Genomic DNA, 21,964 nt, shown 5'->3' on the forward strand with positions numbered 1-21,964 from the left:
AAAGGAAGGCCTTAGAACAGATCAAACATGTATAAGTAGCACTCAGAATGTATTTCAATTGGTCTGGGGTCTTCCAAGGTCTCTTCCCACACATTTTATTATGTAAAATTTTGCATCCTGGTGCAGAAATTTTAGAATTGGACAAAATATTTCCTATATGACAGAGATTATTTCAAGGAGGCAGGCAGAAAAGGCAAGTCATTAATTTCTGCTGGACAGTCCCCACCATAGAAGAACAATCCCATCAGTATTATTGGGGAGTTTAGTGGACAGGGGACTCTGCCATCTGCTTACCCAGTTCCACCTGCACTGATGACTTTGTCTCTCAATTCCACCCTACAGGCAACCTTGAGAACTTATCCATTGCATTGACTGCACCTGACATCACCTGACTTTTTTTTTGACAGTAACAACCAGATAACATCTTAGCAACAGCAGCAGTGATAGCAGCTGGCACAACAAAAGCAACCAAAGCAATAATTGAAAGGAACATAAGCCAGAACTCATGTGAGGCCAAGAAGGCAGTTTCACAGATAATTTGAAACGTTGTATTTATTTCTTCTCCTGTTCTGGTTTAGTAAGTATCAGGAATAACACAACATACTTAACTAGACACAATCACAGTTTTCATAGCATCTTTTGAAAATACAGAGAAATGGATATTGTACACACTCATGAAAGTCCCACCTTACTGAACAAAATTACATTGTAGAACTGTACTCATGCGACACTCATGCATTTCTGGTATTTTCTTTCATATTGATTTTGGCAGATACAAAAATCGGCTACACTGACCTGTGTACTGTAGTCCTCTGTACTCACTGATTGCCCCAGGGGGCTTTAAATTTGGCCAGTAGTGAAATAGCATTTGTACCGCTGGAGGTTTAACTTGGGATGGTCCATAGGCTATCACATATAGCAAATCCTAAGGAAAGACATAGACAAAGTGTTTATTTTGCAGGGTAACAAAACACAATGCAATACATATTACTTGAGTTCAAAGATACCTGAACACACAAAATATATACATTCCATACCCCACTAAAACATCCTTTGTATGCTCTTACAAATAGATTAGATGACTAACTGGCTTCTCAGTTTGATCAGCACAAAAGCTTCCACCTACTCTGCATAGAGGACCAATATAGCAAATGAAGCCTCAAAGTAAAGAGGCATGGTGTAGATGAATAACTGGATCCAGATCAGATTCAGGCTAAGACAGTACTCAGAAATAGTCTGTGCAAAACTTCAGTCCCACATGAACTGAGAAGATTAGTCATTTTTAATATTCTCCTAACTGGAGCCATGACCACATACTATTTAGGAAAATGAGCTCTAGTCTACAAAATATAGAGCTGTCTCTGTAAACTAAAAATCAGAAGGGCCTTCCTCTCCAGAATCCAGAAGAAGAATTGGATATAAAGTCCATTTATAACTTTTTGGTAGACAGTTCAATTCTCAAGCCATCTGGTATTCATTACTATCCAAATACAGTCATTTCCACAAAGTATGTATGATCAGAAACTTACTTTCCATACTTCTTGCTTGTATTTCATGAGGCATTCCAATAATTGGCAGTGATACACTAAGAAAGAAAAGACATTATAGACACTATACTGAAATGGAAACTCAAATTACAGAAGTGACATAATTAGCTGATTGTCTTGGCTTTGTCTGACCTAAACTCTGTACCTCATTTAATTACTTTTTATTTCCAAGGGTTTGCTGAAAAGTCTCGAGAGTCATCACAAAATATTAGAAATTAAATACTAGTAAGGTGTTTCTGTTGAGCAATGCAGGAAGATAATTAGTATTAAGAGTGCACAGCTTTTCACACAGGAATGGAGATCTTTTTCAAACACATCTAGTTTTAGAGTACCTGCTAATTCACTTAAACTTTGTCCCACTTGGCACAGTGTAAAGCTGTTGATGAGTATATTGTCATTCATCTTGAGGTAGCAATGGAAGTCACATGTAACTATACATTATTTCCATGTATATCAAAAGCTATAGGAGCCACTCTGCATCAAACAAACATGAGAGCCAAATGAACTACTTCATGTTTGACTTCCCAAAATCCACTGGGCAACATTTTCCTCAAATGGCTGGAAAATGGAATTCATAAAGAAAACAGAACATTTCATGGGGGAAAAAAATGGCTTTCAAAAATAGCACAAAGTGGTATTTCTCATGTGCACACTGCAGCATGGGGTTCCTCTACACACACCCCATCTACCTATCTACATAAACTAGAAGATAGTTGACTATTATGCAATGTAGCAACTCCCTCACGTTAAATTTTGCATCCATTTGGTTGAGAAATCCAACTGATTTAACTGGGACTCTGTACCTTTGTGAGAGAGAATGGCCTGTGTTTAGATACTCACATTGAAATTCATCATAGTTCTGCTGAGCCTGCAAGTCAGCATTCCCTGCCTTCTTTAAAAGACAGTATCAGAAGTGAACTTAGTGGGATATGAATCCTAGTATAAGACACACGGTTATTATGAATTTCTACAGACAATGTTAGTGGTGATTTTGCTCCAACACTGATGTTACATATCAACACTATTTTCTGTCAAGCAATCAGTCTCCAACACTGGGCCAAACCCCATTTCTTCATCACAATGAGATCTCTTATCTACATAAGGACCGCTTCAAGCAGAGATTCCACTTTTAACTAAAATGACTTATTTTTCATTCTGTGTTGTGTGAGACAGATTTTTTCCATCATTGAGCTTTTCTGGTTGCATTTGACAGTACTTCACAATTTATAGTGTTAGAGAGATTGATACTATACTGCACATTTACACATACCCGGGTTTGATGTGTACTGCATTGCAATCATTAGCATTGACGATGCAGACAGATTGACATGTGCTGGAACACCTTCTCTTTTTGAGGATCCCACTTAAAAGAAAGGGGGGAAAAAAGAAAAAAAAAATACAATCTATTGTTCAACAAGGAAAATTAAACAAGAACAGCATGTAACTGATTCCAATTGAAACAATAGAATTACTATGGTATCATGTTGTTAAAAAAAATACAAAACTAGAAACATTCTATATTGGAGAGGGTGAAATTCCATTTCTACTGGAAGAGGAAAACTACTAAGAATATGGTAATGCTTCACAGAGCACACATCTGATTTTCCAGATCAGTAAGACTGCATTCTCAAAGCTGCATTAACCACAGACAGTGATCTTCTCAGGCTCTCTCCAGAACCCACAGACTCACCAAAATTATGTTACTGGTATAGTCAAGCACACCTAGGGCTTGGATTGTAGGAAAGGTAAGGAAGAAGTGGAGGGTAAAGAAACAACAAAAAAAAAGTAAGGCCTGAAGTTGAGGTGTAATAATAAAAGGTTGGGGCTGGTAGTAGCTGAAAGATGTCAGTGTATAGCACAGACTACTCCTCAGGGAGAACATGATATGAGTTCAAGTTACAGCTACATACCAGAAAAATTAGTTCCCTTTGTGCCATGGGTTACATCTAAATCTGCTGCTGTTATTCAAAACCATTGTGCTTCATGCCAGCTTCAAAATGAAAGTGCTGGCTGGAGCAAAGTATTATGGGGCTTGAAGATCAGATTGTAACATGAGAAGATTACCATTCCAGCTGCTTTTGGGTTTCACATGTGGGGTGTGGGTTCTCTTCCACTGGAATGGCAGCCAGACGGGGAGGGATGGAGGAGTAGCTCCCTGGCTTGGGTTTTTAGTTTGCTGGCTTTCTGCTGTGCTTTTTCTGCAACTAGGCTAAGGTAATTGTGCATTATATTATCTCATTTATATTATACTCTAAACTCTTTATCTCAATATGCAGTTTTTCTCTGTGTGTGTTACTCTCCCTCACTTCTGTGTTGTAGGGGAAAGACAGTGTTAAACTAGCACACCTTGTTATGTGAGGTGCTAATATAATGACAAACTGTAGTACTGAAGTGTAGACCTCTCACACACAGTGTGGTTAGAGTTCCTTCTGGACTCTGTGTATAAAGTAGTTACTATTAAACAGTATACTTGGGAAAAGTCTGCAGAGTCTAGATATTTGCTGAGCTATAATATGGCAATGTGGCTTTGAAAGTAACTTCCTACATAGACATGTGGAGAGTATCTTCCCATCCTCATTCACAGCATTTTCCCAAGCCTGACTGACAAGACCCAAATACCAAGCATTTGGGATAGAAGCACAGAACTGTAGCTATCAGTTGCTTTCATCCCTCCCATCTGGTTTTCCAGCTTCTTACACAATCTCTTGTATCCTCCCTTTCAATTTGATTCAGAGCTGAACACCAGGGGAATGAAATGTTCTGCAAATGACTTGTAAAGGGGCATATAGCTTCCAGTGGGAAAAAAAAAAACCAAAACAAAAACAAAAACAAAGAAGAACACAAATTAAAAGAGCACTCAACTAGAAAAGAAGAAAGGAAAATGGATAAATTCTTTCTTCTGCCTGGTTCTTTTTCACATGAACCAACATTACTACATTGCTCTGCACTGCACTTCATTCATTCTTCTCTGAATCTCACCCACATGTGCAAGAGCTCCCAAATTATTACAGCAAGGTCTATTTATATGGATTTAAATTGCAAAATACTCAGTGACTGGCAATTAAAAAGTGGCCATCAACAGAAAATTAGGACAGTAGTAGAAGCCAAATTTAAAGAGCAGCAGACTAGTTTCACACAGAGATCTAACCTGTCTGAGGTAAAAGACAGCATGACAAAGGTTGTTCCCATGCTCCACATGGATGCAACCTCTGCCAAGAGCAGTTGGGGAACAGTATCTATTTAAGTAAACCAAGGACTAGGATCAGCCAGTTGTTTTGGGGAACAGATTTACATACCTGTAGACAGACAGGACAGGATAAGACACCTACATCAGCTGTTCTTTAACAGGTTAACAATAATGGAAGAAAAAGGAGTTTAATGCCACATTCTGTTCTTAACCCAAAGAAAACCTATTGCACATTTGTATACCATTATCACGTGTCAAAAGTAACATAGAAAACATCATTTCAATGATGCAAATGATTGCATTGTAATGATTGCAAATGACAAGAGGCTGTTTTACTTGGGGAAACTGAGGTACAGAAGACTTAAGGCCTTGATTCCAAGATCTCTGAGTAGCAGAGCCAGAAATAAATTTCCATAAAATCTCAAAATACTGGAACATGCTCCTTTCCATGTTCTACATCTTCTACATGCTTAAATGACATCAACGTTGATCTCTGTACAAAAGTTGTTCATGTTTTCCATAAAGGTCTGGAATACAGATATGGAGGAGTCATTCTCACTGAATCATGGGATAGTTGATGTTATAAGGGACCGTTGAAGACCATCTTGTCCAAGCCCTTTGCTCAAAGAGGGGTGAAGTAGAGCTGGTACCTGAGCACCTGCTAATTTTTCCAGTGTTTGATCACCTACACAGTAAAAGGCTTGTTGATTAAAACTGGCTTTTAACATTGACCCTAACGATTCTCTCTGCAGAACATGGTTACATTTCTCACTACTACTGAAATCTCATCAAGCTTTTTATCAGGTGCACAGATAAACATTCAGAACACACTTCAGGATTCACATTGTGCATGGATTACAAAAATTATGCAATCATGTGAAACCCCCCGAGGAGAGGAAATAAAAAATACATAAAGAAAAAAAGGTTGGCACTGTCAAATTCAGCCTTAATATTCATGGATAGGCAACATTACAGGCACAGTTAAGCACAGAACTTATAGATAAGGCTGAGAGGAAAGGAAAGAAAACCAAAAAACCCAAAGAAACTAGAGGAAAAAAAAGCACAAACAAACAAACAAACAAAAAACCAAATAAATTCATCACAACATCATTACATTGAGCATCCAGATATAGCTTAGATGCAAAAATAACACGTTCCTCACTGATTCTGTATTCAAAAATCCTGCTGCTGGCACTGAAAATTCTGTAACTCTGAAAACAGTGTATTTCTTTAAAAGTTAAACTTCATCCTTTAAATGAAGGAAGAATTCACACAATAAATGAATAAAAATTACAGAATTATTTTCCTTTGAAAAATAATCCTATGGCACTATTTTACATATACACATACAGTAGATTGATGTCCCATTACAATTCTATGACAGATCAAATGTTGACTCCTGCACTCACTGTGTTTACTGAGACATAACAATATTAGAATGAATTCTACTTACATATAGCCATAGGCAGAAAAGATGTGCTGAGATACTCTATAATATCCTTGTGCAGAAATGGAGGAAAGGTAGCTAGTGTTGAAATCATTGTATAGGGTAAAGTACTCAAAATATCATCATTGAGAAAAGGAAGTAAGCACGTAGTAGTGTAAAAAATTGACTGCCCAAGATCTGTTGAATAAAATGAAATAAATACAGAATCATTACCATGGAAAAATAATTACATATATATACTTTTTCATTTACAGAACTATTTCTAAAAATTGTGTTTAAATTCACCTTTTCCCCTCAAAATAATCTGAGTTACCACTACCACCACAAGAGAATTCACTCATCATTTTTAAACCCCTCCTAAAAAAGAGGGATGAGTTTGAAAGGAATAGGAATACTACAGCTAGTAAAATAATTTATTAAAATATGTTAAGATACAGTGATTTGATACAGTGATTTAACATAAAATGGCCTGCACCCAAGCAGAGAAGTTATTAGAATCAGAATTCAGTATGAGCTTTGGTGCTCAAAGGCACTATTGCAAAAAGTACTCTATTCTTTTTCAGCCAGAGAATAAGATTTTGATCTTAATTACCCTCAAGAAAATTGCAAAGTACTCTCCACATCAAGACTACAGGAAGCATCACTGTACTTTTCAAATAACACGGGATAATACTACAGATCTTTTTGTCCTGGGAAGCCATTGAGATAGAAAATGGGCAAGCCTTAAAAGGAAAGGAATATCACCAAGACTTTCCATACTTATTCTAATTATATTGTAAGTCCTGGGAGAGGATCTTTAAGAAATACACATTTCAAGATCCAAAGAGAAGGGATAAATTATTGTATATCTGGGTACTGTGAAATCTTTATACCTTCTTACAAATGAGGAAATCAGCTGAGGCAAATAACTCTCCAGAAAGCTTACTGCACTCAGTGAACCCAAAGTATGAACCTATGTGATAATCCCAAAACATCAGAAGGCCTTTCCCCTGCATTAAAGGTATTCCTTTTGTTACTCACTCTGTAACCTTAGGTGCGTTACACAGGCCTTCAGTCTCATATGTGCAACTGCCTCTCTAAAGCTCTCAAAGATCTGTAGCTGTAAATATCATGAGTCATAGTAAGAATTAAAATTGGCATTCTGTTTCAGTTGTTCTGGCAAATCTAACCAAACTCTCGATGCCAGAGAGTGCTTCTCTCTTGCAATACTTATTTACCAACTAAGCACTGAACTCTGCAAGACCTGATTGGATCAGAGCTCAGGACCACCTAATGCACCAGTTGTACTTACCCAAATAACACTGACTGTTTTGATGAAAAAACCACACATTTATTTTAGTTAGATGCTAAGCTGAGGGAGAAACAAACCAACAAGTTGTGTTGCAACATTTAATTCTCTGTACACAGAACCATAAAAATTAGCAAGTGACCTCCTCTTGCCCCAGGCATGCCTCAACCAATTTATTCCTGCAAGATATTTATGTAAACCATTCTTAGAAGTTGGCAAGACAGTTCACTCTCTCATCCTAATGTTAATCATCATTATCATAAAAAAGGCTTTCAAACAAATAAATAAATACATCCATTGCTGAAGTTTAAGGCTATAACTTCTTATTCCTGATCAACTGTAACCACATGTAATCTGGTTTAGTTTATTTCTCCCCACAGCAACTTTTACATATTTGTATATGATAATCATGCCTCCATTCTGCTAGACAAACCAAGTTCTTTCTGGTTATTCCTCATTGTTCACATTTTCTAGACCTCAAATCATTCTTTTGTTTCTTTTTCCTGGAATCCTTCCAAATGCTCCATGTCTTTCTTAAAGATAAATGGACAAATCTGAAAGTTTTACTCCAGCTGAGGCTTTGGCTAGGGCTCTTAGAATGATCAACACAATTCTCTGGGTGTCTCATACACAAACCCCCTCTTCATGTATTGCTAAAATGCTATTAACTTATTAGTGACTTAGAGTCTGCCTCTGAGCTATTGCAATATCCAGATCTCTTGCAGTACAGTTCCCAGGCTATTACTTCCCCCATTTTATCTCTGTCTTTGATTTCCCCTGCTTAAACAAGTATTTTGTGTTTCTCCTCTCATTTCAAAGCAGAATGTAATTTGCCAAAATTATTTTTAATTGGATATCTTTCACACAATGAACATGGTACTTGCCATCTGATAACCTCTGCAAACCAAAATGCTCTCTCATTTCTATCAGTCACATTTGGAAAAAATAAATAAATTATTAAGACTACACCCAGCACAGACTCTGGTAAAATTCCCACTTGGCATACCCTTCCAGCTGACAAGAACCACTGGAGTGTTTTCCTCACTGTAGTGGGCGACGGATGTCCCACATTGTTTATTAGGATGTCAAGTGACACAGCAACAAAAGCCTGACTAAGGCCAGGAAAACCCTGCCAGAAGAGCCATCGTGCTGTCACAAAAATAAATTACATTTGCTTGCTACTGTTATTTATTTTTTACAGGTCTCCACCAGTTGTTAATTATCACAGTGTTATCTATTTAAGGAAAAAATAGTTTTCAAAATTAATTCTACTGTTTCTAGAAATTGAAGGTAACTTGCTATAATTTGCTAGGAGCCCCTCTTTCACCAGATCATACCATTTCCTAGTGCCATAGTCTTTGATTCAATACACACTGCTGCCAAATCAAAAGGAATTCAGCATCTAATAGAAACAAATTTTCCCATAGAGAATCTCAGCAGTGTATCACAAGAATCTCCTATACTGAACTATGTATATAGTACAGCCTGATACCATGGTGAAAATGAATGTTTGCCTCTCTATGTAACACAGGGAGAATACTGGGCTCATAAATCCCAGTATAGAAAGCAACAGACTAACAATCCAGGCACATACAGAATTTGAAGGAAAACAATACAAATACAATACAGTCACAAAAAATCCTAACTCAAAACATAATATGACTTTTCTGTAAGTTGGAGAGATATATGGCTACCTCTTTACCTAGGAATTTTTTTTAAGCCATCTCAAAACACCTTTAGCATGTCTTTTCTTCAATTAAATGTATACTATGCTGTCTTTAGAGATGGACCTTCACCAAAACCCTCTATCTGCATATTCTTTTTAGACCAGATATACATTTGCAAGCAATCTGTGCCTTTTTTAGACATCCACTCCAATAAAACTGGTCTGATGATATCCCAGTAGCTTCAAATTCTCTTTTTGTTTTCGAGACCCATCTGTATTATTGTTACATACCATTGTATTTTAGTCACATGCCACAAGCTTATCAATAAAAACCAGACAACCTCAGAATTAAAACCCAAATCCAGAGTTAGCAGAAAAAAATCTTTTATTTAAGAAAGTCAAACCAAACACTTTGATATAAACACATTGCAGAAGATTTGAATTCCAGATCCAGGTTGGTTTAGGCCCATCTCTTCTATTGCATTCATGCACCATTCACAGCACTGAAGTTCAGCACACTGGAAGGGGTTCAAGGGCCTGCTTACCATGTTGACCATGTTGTAGCAAGGGAACTAGATCCAGCAGTGTCACCAGTGTCACGTAAAGTCCTTGATAGTCCAAAGATGGGTAGTCTGATAACTGAGCATCGCGACTTTGCTGGCCACGTTCAGATGGTGCATCTCGCAGGACGCTGTAAAGGAGGGAGCGAGTAACAGTAGGGTTGATGGAACTGACCTGTGGTCTTAGAGATGGGGTGAGTGGGAATGGCACAGGAAAAAGACACATGGTCATGGGCACTGTCAAATTGGAGGCATCTTGATTCTCCTTCTTCCCTGTGCGGGATAAAATGCTGTTGGGGGGACAAAGAAAAAAAAGAGACAACAAAGACACAAAGAACAGCACATTACATTGAAATGACACTATAAAACAAATAATAAAAGACCAGATACATCCCACATAAGATGCAATCACTACCAAAACCAGCGCGTCTACAAATCTAGCAAACAGTAACTTTCACGTGTCAAGGTCAGAGAATTAAAAATTGATACGTAGGAAAATTTCATTGCATCTCATGTGTTATCTGGTTCAAAAGGAGCAAAAATATAAAAATGCATGTTTCAGTGCCCTACCCATGTTTCACAGTCAAGAAAAATTCTAAGAATTAAAAGTGCTTGCTATGGAAAAATAGCTGTGTCAAAACAGGTTGGTATCTTGCTCTGAGATTTTGAGGATTTTGAAGTATCTGTTACATTTTCCCTCCTATAATATTTTGAACCAACTGAAAACATGCAAAATATAGGTGTGGCACTTGCAGAAACATGTTTTAGCAAAGAATAAACATGTGTGTTTGTTAAGATAGTCTTAAAAATCACATGTTTATTGCATTAAAATAATGTCTGTATGTATTTTATGATACTGTTTCATGACCACTCACTCAGTATCATTTGAGATAATGAAGTTTAAACAGGCACATGGATTTAGAAATAATATATTTCTAAAATGTTAACTAAACTACATTTGGAAAAGTCGTAAAATAATATATAGTAGATGGTCTTTAGCATATGTTTGTGAGCTAATGATAATGGTTGTTTATGTGTGCTTTTAATTTTGCCCATGTTTAGGGAGGAAACGTTTTACTTTATGAATACAAACACTCCTTGGGTAAATAGTTACCTTCAAAAATCTAAGGGCTAAGCAAGCAAGACCAATTACGTAACTGCAGATCAGACAGTCTGTTGCCATACATTCCTGCTATTACTTACGTTATTATTCAACAAAACTCACTACAAACTAAAGGAGAGATAATTTAAAAAAATAAAACAAACAACAAAAAAAAAAAGATTTAGTGGGAATCAAAATAGAGGCTACACGTCCACCAGCTTATGTCGTTTCAAAAACGTTGTCCATATGGTTGTAAACATGTTCATCTAACATAGTTTTTCCAACCAAAAAGAAAAAAAAATCAAAACAAAGCCCACTATTTCAAATAGAAATAAACTGGCACTTAAGCAGCGTTATGTTTTAGTTAGCAGGCAGTTATAGGGTTTGTTTGTAACCTCCATATGTGCCTATGAAATATAATACAACTTTTAAATACATCAAACCACACGCAATGCTTTGGGTTGTTCGAAGCACATTTTGCACTCCTCAGTGGTAGGGATTTCCAAAAGCAGTTGGTTTAGCTCTGTTCCCAGAGTCCATGGTAAAACTTAAAAAAGACGAGTCGGTGGCATTAAAATTTCCACCAAATAATGCAAAGCAGAGTTAACATCAAGAGGGAGTGCTTCTGGAAACCTCTGTCCTCTTTAGCAGTATAGAAATCCCATCATATATTCACCTTAGCAAAGATAGGTCCTACCTCACGAGTCAATTCAACAATTATTTACACAAGTCACTTAAACTCTTGCTAAGGTGCTTCTAAGAGGTATCATTCATTTGCCATATTAAACATTTTTACAAGAACAGTTCTATGCCAAGTGATTTCACATCACACTTGCAGTCAGAGATGACAGACATTGTCTGTTTTAAGAAGCCACATACTTTTTTTCCTACTTTTTTTTTTTATTGTGCCTTACATATTTGGCAGATTATTTTGGTTTCTGTTACCCAATGTCCAGTACAAGAAACATAGTGACTGCCATGATAGTGTTACAAAATTGTATCAGAAAATCACCTAAGACCTAGTATGAATTTAAATACAAATTATCAGAGTGCTGATTCTTTTTTTTAATTTGCTTGATGTTCATTTGCCATACTTTGTAACTCATGTTTAGACACATGAAGTTACTAAATTATATTCCTTCCCTGTCTACCATCCCTTTACTTGCCAACATACCACTTCAAGCACACTTATTTCCAGAAAAGACATTACTGTATTAATTAATCCTTGCTTTGGAAGGTGTGAGTCAGTGATGGAGAACTAATTCTGTAGGCATCTTCTTGTCTTAATATGGAGCTCTGGCCCATCTATGGATTAGAGGCCAAAACATACCATCTTGTGTCTTGATCAGGGCATCCTTCTGTTCCACTTCAGGAACAGCAATGCCAAATTAGGGGTGGGGGGTGAGGGGGTGGAGCGGGGAGGGCAGAACTCAGGCTTTTGCCAGATCCACATCTTTTAAAAGCAATAAACAAAAGAGTCATAACTGAAAATCTGGAACCAAGACACAACGATTGCAGTTTGCTCTCATTTCTGTTCAAATACTTGGGAGTATCAGCAGATTTTAACTCCATACTGAACTTTGCTCTGTAAAAAGCAACAAAGCTACCAGGTCTTGTTTCAAGATTTCTACGTCTTTGCCACAAATCTGTCCCAAAATTACTGCCTTCCAGAAAGTTTTCCTAAAATGCCTGCAAAGTAATTGCATGTCACCAGAACAAGCCTGGCCATTAATTAGGTACCAGACATTTACAACTATTCTTTGTGTAAAACATTTTACTTAGAAATACATATGGAGAATTTTCTCCAAGAAAATGTGAAAGAACAAGATATTCTGTGAGATGCTTATTAAGCTTTTGATCGTTCCTCAAATGAGGGAGAAAACACTGAAAATGAGCAGGGCATGAAACAAATTCATGCTGTAATGTAAAGAAATGCTTTTGCCCAAAGAGAAAATTAAAGAACTAAATGAATCAATGTGCTATGCATTGTGTATGGTGATTTTATGTGATGTTTGTTCATAGAAATATGGAACTGATTTTTTTTTCAGCCATTCCACATCTGTTCCCCCCACCCCTGCACGTGTAATTTATGGAAGCTATGTGCAGAGCAAAGGAGCAAATTAATCCTTTGTCAGATCCAACTATAGCTAGCAGAATGATACCAGGTATGAATGTGATCCAAAACAGTGGGCATAGCTCACTGAAAAGAACAGTCAACATGTCCATAACATGGAAGGGTAAAAAGTATATTAATCACCAATCATCATATGGAATTTCTTTGACTAATCGCTATTCCTCTATTATTCCTATGACAACATGTGTTCATCAAAAATTGTTTGTCCTAAAAAATCCAGCTGCAAAGAGAGTACACATCAAAACAGGATTTTGGTTTTTTTTTAGAGTTATTTTAAAATAGGAGATGATCACAAGCATCCTATTCTGAAGACCAGATTCAAAATCTCCAGAAATCAACAGGCATTTTTGCTACTGTTTGATCAGCATTCTCTTAGCAGCCCAAATTCATTGCGTATGTTCTGTCTCAAGCTAGAAAGATTATTTTCCACCATGTACTTCCATCACTGATGTTTAATCCTCGCACAATGGAGTCTCAGTGTAGGAGGCAGAAAGAAGTCTCAGCATGTGAAATATTCAAAGAAATTTCTGAACACACTCATCAGAAAGGTTCTTAGCCTGTCTGTTTAGTTTTAGGGTAAATCTTGCGGAGATCTGCACACAGTGGGTGGGATTTTCCTTCTTTCCATCTGCCACACTAAATACAGGGTGTGTTTTGGTTTTTAGCCAGCTTCTTTCTTAGTACCAGCAAATGTATGTACTTATACTGGTTCAACCAGAGCACTCAGACTTTGTCCCATAGTTTATATTCCCCAGTTACATGGATTTAGAACATGGATTTGACCTTCCTGAATATCTGAATTCAGTCAACGTAAACTCAGACCCAAGTCCTGGCTTCAATTTCTGGCGCCCTTTTAGCTGAGGCTGATCAAGTCCCAGATCATCAAGGATAAAGCCATTTGTGTAGACCTGCGTATCAGGTACAAGTACCACTTCTGCCTCATGGGGTTCAGCATTATCAGCATCAAGATTTTGGTTCAGTCCCATTCTGAACATGAAATAAAAAAATGGAGTTGCTCAGTTGTGCAATTGCTGTCCTGATTTTTGATCTGCTTTCATAGCTGCTAAGTATAAATCTTTTTCAGTAAGCCCAGAAACAGCACTGTTCATTGAGCATGGAGAATTTGTGACAAAGGATGTCAGCTATACTGCTTAGACAGATTAAGAGAACAGAGTACTATAAAGACACTTTCTTTCTATAAGCAGCAGAATACCTCTATCCTGTCCAGTGAACTTGTACCCCAAAAGAAACGAGTCTCATTATAGCACTTGGCAGTTACAGCTAAGAGAGAAAATGGTCAGAATCAGGGCCAACTTTCTAGTTTCAACATCATTTAAGCAGAGGCTGGTTTGTCATACAGAATCTTACACATGTATGATTTAAGTGTGTGTTGTGTAAATAATCTATTAAAACAGCCTGATGTGAGAACAAAGATACATTTCAGAGGTATCTTTAGTGACTTTTTGAACATCTTTTCCCAATGCTGCAATAAAATGAGACAATATTTAATTAATCTTTTAAAAAGCACTACTGGTTGACAAAAGTTTCATCAACACTCTAAATAATAAGGCAAACAAATTTCACAGTGATTTTTAAGTTACAGTGAGCAAGTTTTCCACTGATAATATTTCTATCTTTCCTTCTTATAAACAGGGTTGAGAATTTTGATATGTTCCATGCACTTTAAATGAATGTTAGAATGAAATGCTGCTGTTCTTTCAAGTTCAAATTCTTGTTTCTCAGCTTGTATGGATTTCAGGGTATCTGTACGAATGTACAAGTTAATTGTATTTTGTTAGTGTTTCCTCATCAAATAAGGCAAACAGCTGTATTTCCAGAGTAGCTTCTGGCAGCAGGGACAGTCGTTCCAAGCATAAGTCAGGAAGCTGTACATAGAAATGCAGCTTTAACTGCATTTTTCTGGCTGTGAAAACTAGTGTCAGCCAAATCCTGGGCATAGAAAAATAACCTTTTCACTGTCAAAAGCCATTTTTAAAACTATTTTAAAATGTGAATCCACCAGGTAGCACCATGGAATGTATGTCATTTCTAATTAAACCTCAATAATTTTCATATCTTTTTATCAAGACAGCAGGCAGCATCTCCTATTAAAAATGTATTCTGTAATTGCATGGTATTTATGATTGTTCTATTCTATTCTAGTCTAGTCTAGTCTATTCTAGTCTATTCTATTCTATTTAGTACTATGTATTATTACTAAATATCAGACTACATCAAAACTCCAGGTCAGAACAATCCTGACCTGTGGTTGCCATCCAAATCCAGATCCATATACAAAATTTGTCACTACTCATATTTTTACAAGGGACTGAACCAGAACCCAAATGCAACAGCCAGAAGAACTATGGCACGTTAAGAACCTAGTTCTATTCATCTGGCTCATGGGACTAGGATCCCAAGGCACCAGGACTGTCAAGGAGGTCATGAGTATACATATCTAAAAGTCTATAGGTCACAAACTCCTTTCTTCACAAGTTTAGCATGTTTGTGCATTCACCTAAGTCTTGGGCGGGCCAAGCAAATGCGTAATCAACCAAGTTTATTTTAGAATCAGCCACTCACTAGCAGCTCAACTGGGCAAATTGGGCAACAGCCACAGAAAAGATTAATTCATACCATTCTTTTCTTACATTATGCTCTGACTCTTTTTGGCTGAGCATTGACCTATTAAATCTTGCATCCAATTCAAATTCAATCAACATCCCCTACAATTAGTTAGCTCTTTTTTTCTTCAAGACCATTAGTTAAAACTTACCTCAATAAGGTCTGAGAAAAGTATTTCAGAGTGTTTGCAATATCAGTTCCAGAGGGCACAGGGTAAATATTGTGGAGAACCCGGTTGTGGTACTCCTGAAGATAACGAATTTTGGAAGCAACTACATCAAAGACAAAAAGCAAACAAAGAAACTTTCATTTAGTTGGTGGTTGGTATTTTTTGCAGACTTTAATAGCATCATGTCTGTTCCTACCATTCCTGATTTTTTTCATTCATTTAATAACTAAACTATTATTTTGACTGAATGGAATATACCAGTGCAAGAGTGCCAAGGGGAAAGCACAGAAGTGAATACCTGTATCTGTCTTAGACCAAATTAGTGCTAACAAATTTAAACAACAAAACAGTAAAACAACAAAAAAGCCACCCTTGCACTTCCTCTATGTCTCTAAGCATCTCAAGATTCATTTATAACAAATGAGTCATCGGATCACAGGAAGTTCATGTGAGACAGATAAATACTTTTTACAGCCACAGCAGAGACATAAGCTAAGACAGCAGAGAGCTTTATTATTTACTGTAGGCCATACATTTACTTTATACATTATTCAAGTCTTCAGAAGGTGAGGGGGATCAAATGGCAGTAGGTGCTCTACACCTTTACTAAAACCATTTTTTTGTTGTTGTTTTGGAAGCAATAGTGGGGTTATTTTTTAACAGAGATCCTTGATCAGTATTGAAAGAAGGGGTCACCCACCACAGCTGTATTGACTTATGTTGCCTATTTGGCACTCAACAGTCTCATGCAGAGACACCTAAGCACAAATGCATCAACTCTGCTGAGAAACAGGGTGCACTGGCTGTAGCAGAGGACTGCACCAGCTCAGCTGTGCTTTCAGCTAGACCAGTCAGCAGTTGTCATAGCACCACTCAGCGCAGACATAGCTTCAATGAAAGCAAAGCTTTTTTTTTTATTGGGTTAAAATGCCTCAAGACTGTGTGTAATAGTGAGTTAAAAAGGGAGATGCTTCTGAATTACTTCAGCCCTTGAGCATATGGATTATGGTAGTTTCACTACTTAATTTGTACCTTGTTCCTCCACAGGACTCCCTCAGTGTGGAAGACAAATTGTACTTTGTAAATAAGCAATCAGTCAATACTTTGTTTTATTCTCATTGTCAGTGGTATTCATTTTTTAATAAATGCCATTTAACTCCTCTGCTGAGCAGCAGGATGCTAACTTCCTGAGAGGCGTTGCTATGCCTGTTGCTGCTGTGCTATCTAAACATTTCATGAGCATTCTGACTTTTTCCTGTACCCCTGAAAAGCAATCTGAATGAGAAGGGATGACACTGTATCCATATTATAGAAAGAGTGAAGGACAGACACCAAGAGCAAATAGCCTGGAACTGCTGCTGGAGGCTCACTTTGAGATACTGCAAGTCATTTTGCCAGTAGAGATAGCAGTATGTACTGGGCTATCACAGCTGCATTACCAATGAGGTTTGACAATTTCAAGTCACCTGTCAGTTGAATGAGGAACACTGAAATAATCAAATGAATAATAGTATTTATTTTAATTTCATTATGATAACCGGTCTTCAGCACCCAATTGCCTTCATCGTCATCCTTTCTCCCATTTCCTGCTGTACTGACCAGGACCTCCCATTTTCTGCAGCAAGTGAAGCTCCTACAGACAAAAGTCTCCTTCACAATATTACTCTGCTTCATCAGAGAGAAAGCTCATGGTGACTAAATAGGGCTGGAGTCTATGGGAAAATGGGAAAACATCAAGTGAAAATGCAGCTAGGAACACTGTCATAAAGCATATGCAAAAGGAATAAATTAAGGATGCAAAAGTAATAAACTAAGGATGCAAAACCAGGACAACGACTTTTTATTTCCTCAATTTTAAGTGCTTTACTTCACAAATTTATTTTAAGGGGACAGTAATGGATGATTAAAATCAATCAGTATTTTTCCTGTCCCCCAAACAACTGAAGACTTTTCACAGGGACTCAGATTGCCTCAGTACAGCTAAGAGCAAGATCAGAGCCTTTCAGGCCACCACAGAAGCCTGTGGCACATGAAATGTGCTTTGCAAGAGGTTATCCTTATCTCTGCAAGACCAGTCATAGCGAGCTTCCTACACACCCCCAAAACCACTGGGGTAGTAAGATTTGGTCGTTATATGTTTCAGTTCAGATTACAGAAGTTTATTTTAGCAGCTTTCCTTTCCTTGTTCTGTACCTCATTCTTTCTCCCTCATAGTCCCAGGTTTGCAAATCAGTTTACCAGAGTATTTAAATGCATACACTTCTTTTCTTTTTTTTAACTGTCATGAAGGCCCCTACAAAAACTAATCTAGATTAGGTTAGACTAAGAAATTAATTACTTCATATATGTATTTTCTCTTGCCAGGGAAAAAAAGGTATGAAGCTAGCCATATTTGCAAAGAAAACAGACCACATTTCACAGTACCCAACAAAGAACAACTCCCAGCAGATGCACAGTTTACTGGGGCTGCCATGGTTTGCTGTGAACTGGAAGTGAATTTAATAAAAAAAACCACCAAAGATCATGTCAGAATTCAGGTCTAGATATATTTTGGAGAACTGTCTGGCTCTCTACAGCTACTTACTTTCAATAGTGTATAGGGTATCTAAAAATCACTTCTCTCTTTTTAAATAAAGGAAATATTTTTTATTTCTGTTAATCAGTATTGTCAGGCAATTGTATCAGGCAAAATAACAATACAGAAAACTTATTTATAAAGCCCAAATATTAACATTAGCTTTAAGATAAAGGTTTTAGCCTCACCTCTCACTTCTGTTTCTGAGAATACTGACAATTTCAGCATGGCCTCCCAGAACACAACATTCTGACAGCTCCAGAACAAAACTGCCAGCTTCTAAGATACAGAAGGGTGTGAACAACCCAGTGTTCTGAATTTCTGAGTATTCAGAGATATTCTTTAAAAAGGGATGTCACCTTGTGGAAGTACTTAGTAACTGTCATAGGGTTATTACACAAAACAAAATCTTAACAGGGGGGGGAAAAAAAAAGTTAGTTATTCCAGGATACTTTGTTGGGTATCTCTCTAGGATCTGCAGAGGCCTAACTAAACTCTCCAGCCTCCTTGTAAGAATTAACTCAATCAATAGGAAGACTATTAGGAGTCATTAAAGATGGTACTGGTTGCTGCACTGTCCTGGAGAAGAACAGTGTGGGCATCAGGCATTCCCAGGACATTACTTACCACAACTAAACACCAGTTACTGCTATTCAAGGTGAATAGGAGCCAATTTTCTTTGAATAAAACAGAACATCTCAAGCATGCCATGATGACTCAAATGATGAAAGTCATTGTCAATACCACTGGTATAAGATACAAGATGCATGCGGTCACAAGAAAGGTAGTCTTCTCAAGATGATTTCCCATATTGCTACCATTTTGCCCATTGTTCACACAACTTGCCAACGACCTGTGAGGTAGTCACAGGTACGTATTTACACCAGCACCTCTTCTGTTCCAGTAAATCTGATTCCTCATTTGTAGTGTTTTGCTGCTGCTCTTGGTAAACTGAGATTCATTATGACGTGTGACTTGACTCCTTCCCACGATATTCTGGCTCCTGCCTGTAAGTCAGTGAGGGTAGAAGCAACAGCTGGGGTTTGAAGGTTCACCTGGCAGTGATGTACGGACATCAGTGCAATCTTTGTTGGAGTTCATCAATCATTTGTTAAAAATGGCAGGTGAGGAAATCTTGAAGTTACGTAGAGACAAAGACATTTGGTAATGGCAGAAGAACTAGTCAAGGGAGAAGCATTAGTAAACAAAATACATTCTGTAGGTTAGAATGCACAGGATCTGTCCATTAACCAAATACTCTACCTGGAGTATCATGAAAAAGAACATCAGGAGGTGGAAAAATCTGGAAACCTGGACTCCAAGTGAATCTTAAAGAGCAACAGGGACATGGCAAGCCAAGATGCAGTGTCTTGACCAATACAAGGGGATGAAAAGAAAAACAAGAACAGCCAAGGATAAAATATGAAAGAAGTTCATACAGAGCAAACCAAAAGCATTAGAACTGGAGGAACAGAGAAGGCAGAATAAAAAAGGAAGAAAATGCCAAAGGCATTGCCAAGGGACAAAAGGTGGCAGAAATTCTTCCACATTAGTGTTAAACAAGTATAATCTATACATAAAAATAAAGAAGAAAAAAAATACAGAACTCAGATGGGGGGGCAGGGAAAGCAGAAAGTACAAAATGATACAAATCCAAACACTGTAATAGGTTGGACTTGACGATCTCTGAGGTCTTTTCCAGCCTGCTTGATTCTGTGATTCTGCACACTTTGGGGCTGCTACACAGTCAGGACATTGTGTCTCTATGAAGCCAAAAGTGCCCTAAATTATCATCCATGACATATTTTAATAGCAACATCATCATCACTGTAAATAAGCAATAAACCCTAAAGGGGGGGAATTAAAAAAATACAAGTATTCTTTTCCTTAGATCAGTTCAGCACAGGCATATATAAACATAAGGTTCCTTTCCCAGTGACCTGGAGGAAGGGGACAACAAATCTCAGCATGTGAGGTGTCAGATCACATTATGTCATCATGATCAACGTGAGTCCAGCCTAGCAGACACAGACTGCCCAACACCAACCATGAAACTGCATCAAGAGAAATAGTAGCTTTGATTAGGGCACCAAGCACAGGTACCCTAGTATTTTTCTTTAAGCCTCCATCTGAGCTCTCGCAGACACGCCAGTTGTTATCGGCACTAATAACAGTGAGGAACACTTGTATAGCCCATCTGCTAACATCCCAACCAGCATGTCACTTGATCTTGCTCAGATTGGATCTAGCCAACATGGTGGTTAAAACACCTGATGCTGCAAGGAAGCATGCTAGTCCCTGGGCAGGGGGTGGCATCAGCTGGTGTGATTCTGTCAGACATCTTTGGGGGCTACAGGAGCCTACACATAGGCAGGACTGTATCACCCAGAAGGTTAACAGCACAGACAAAAATGACAGCGTACCTCCTTTCTCACTCTATTTCAAAGCAATACCACCTTCAAGATGGCAATGCATGGGTCACTTCCCGCCTCTACAGTTGGATCTCCAGCCTCTCAGGTGGCTGCGTCCTTTGGGACAGGGCACGTACAGCACTGGCACGCTAGGCAGGCTGAACGCTTCCCACCGTGGGGCCCAGGGCCAAGCCGGTGGTCTCAATCTTAACATTCATTCCAGGATGCCTCATTTCTTCCCCACAGGTTCCCAGTGCTGCATTTGCACAAACACCTCGCCTCCCCAGAAGGGCCACCTCGCCACCCAGGCGCGGGGAGAAGGAGACGAGATGCTCTGAAGGCCACTGCCACCATGCACTCCGCGGCGGCTGAGACAGAAAGAGCCAGAATGAAGGCAGCCCCCCCCTCCCCTTGCACTAGCTGCTATGCGGATGCTACACAACGCGGGAGGAGGCCGGGCAGCGCTGCCTCTCCAGAGCGGGTGACAGCCGGCAGCAAGGCAGAGCCATCAGCTGCCCCGCGCCGTCCGCCCCCTGCTCCCCTCGGACAGGTCCCGGCCCGCGACGCCCGGCCCCGCCACTCACACTGCTCCGCCTTAGTGGACATGCTGCCAGCCTGCGCTGCTCCTCAGCCGCCGAGGAGCGTCTGCCCCGACACCGGCGAAAACAGCGACAACCGCTTCGCCTTAGCAGCGGTGCCGGTGGCGCTGGTGCTGCCGCAGGGTTGCGGGCCAGGGAGCGGCAGGCGAGCGAGGCTGGGCGGGGACGCGCTCTTAAAGGGGAAACGCGGATAGCAGCCCGGGCCTGGGGCGGCTGCGAAGCGAGGCCAGCTTCGCAAGGGAAGCCTCGCAAGGGATGGGGCGGGAGGAGTCCGGTCTTCGCCAGGGTATCCCTGAAGCACCCGCCCCAGGTGGGGACGTTACCCTGCCGAAGCGCCGAGCCTGCGGCAGCGCTAGGCTGGGAGCTGCCGCGCCGGCAGATGTTGGTGAACCCTCAGCAGTGCCCCCCGGGGCTTCGAGGGTGTTTGGGATTGCTGCGGGGGCTGGTGGTGCGCACCTCCCGGCCCCATGCCCTGTTCTGAGAGCAGCTGAGAGAGAAGGAGTACTGAGCTAGGCCAAGGACAGCAGCATTACTGTTTCTGGCTGTTCATGAGGCTGTGTCTGCGTTCTCCCGTTTTAGGCTTTACTTGCAACTCCCCTCGACCAGCTGGGCTCCAGTTGGCACGTACTCAGGTGCCTCTGCCCGAGTTTCCCT

At 39.2% G+C, this 21,964-nt stretch overlaps 1 protein-coding gene across 2 annotated transcripts in view; it reads right to left on the reverse strand.

Annotated features, from left to right (window-relative positions):
• The window catches only part of UNC79 (unc-79 homolog, NALCN channel complex subunit), a 108,592-nt gene extending 87,166 nt beyond the window's left edge, over positions 1 to 21,426 (reverse strand). Inside the window, exons 1-7 of one of the 2 annotated variants that reach the window (XM_054161893.1) lie at positions 21,296 to 21,426; positions 15,708 to 15,828; positions 9,681 to 9,985; positions 6,188 to 6,358; positions 2,818 to 2,910; positions 1,530 to 1,585; positions 796 to 925 (exon numbers count right to left, since the gene is read on the reverse strand). In XM_054161893.1, coding sequence (XP_054017868.1) covers positions 796 to 925; positions 1,530 to 1,585; positions 2,818 to 2,910; positions 6,188 to 6,358; positions 9,681 to 9,985; positions 15,708 to 15,828; positions 21,296 to 21,317 — 898 coding nt within the window. In that variant the 5' untranslated portion in view covers positions 21,318 to 21,426. Of the gene's footprint in view, positions 1 to 795; positions 926 to 1,529; positions 1,586 to 2,817; positions 2,911 to 6,187; positions 6,359 to 9,680; positions 9,986 to 15,707; positions 15,842 to 21,295 lie in introns of those variants that run through there. The other variant, XM_054161892.1, reaches the window with a different exon arrangement.
• Between the last annotated feature and the right edge of the window lie 538 nt (positions 21,427 to 21,964).

The sequence above is a fragment of the Dryobates pubescens genome, chromosome 5, assembly GCF_014839835.1.
Source record: "Dryobates pubescens isolate bDryPub1 chromosome 5, bDryPub1.pri, whole genome shotgun sequence".
In the NCBI taxonomy this organism is placed as follows: Eukaryota; Metazoa; Chordata; class Aves; order Piciformes; family Picidae; genus Dryobates; species Dryobates pubescens.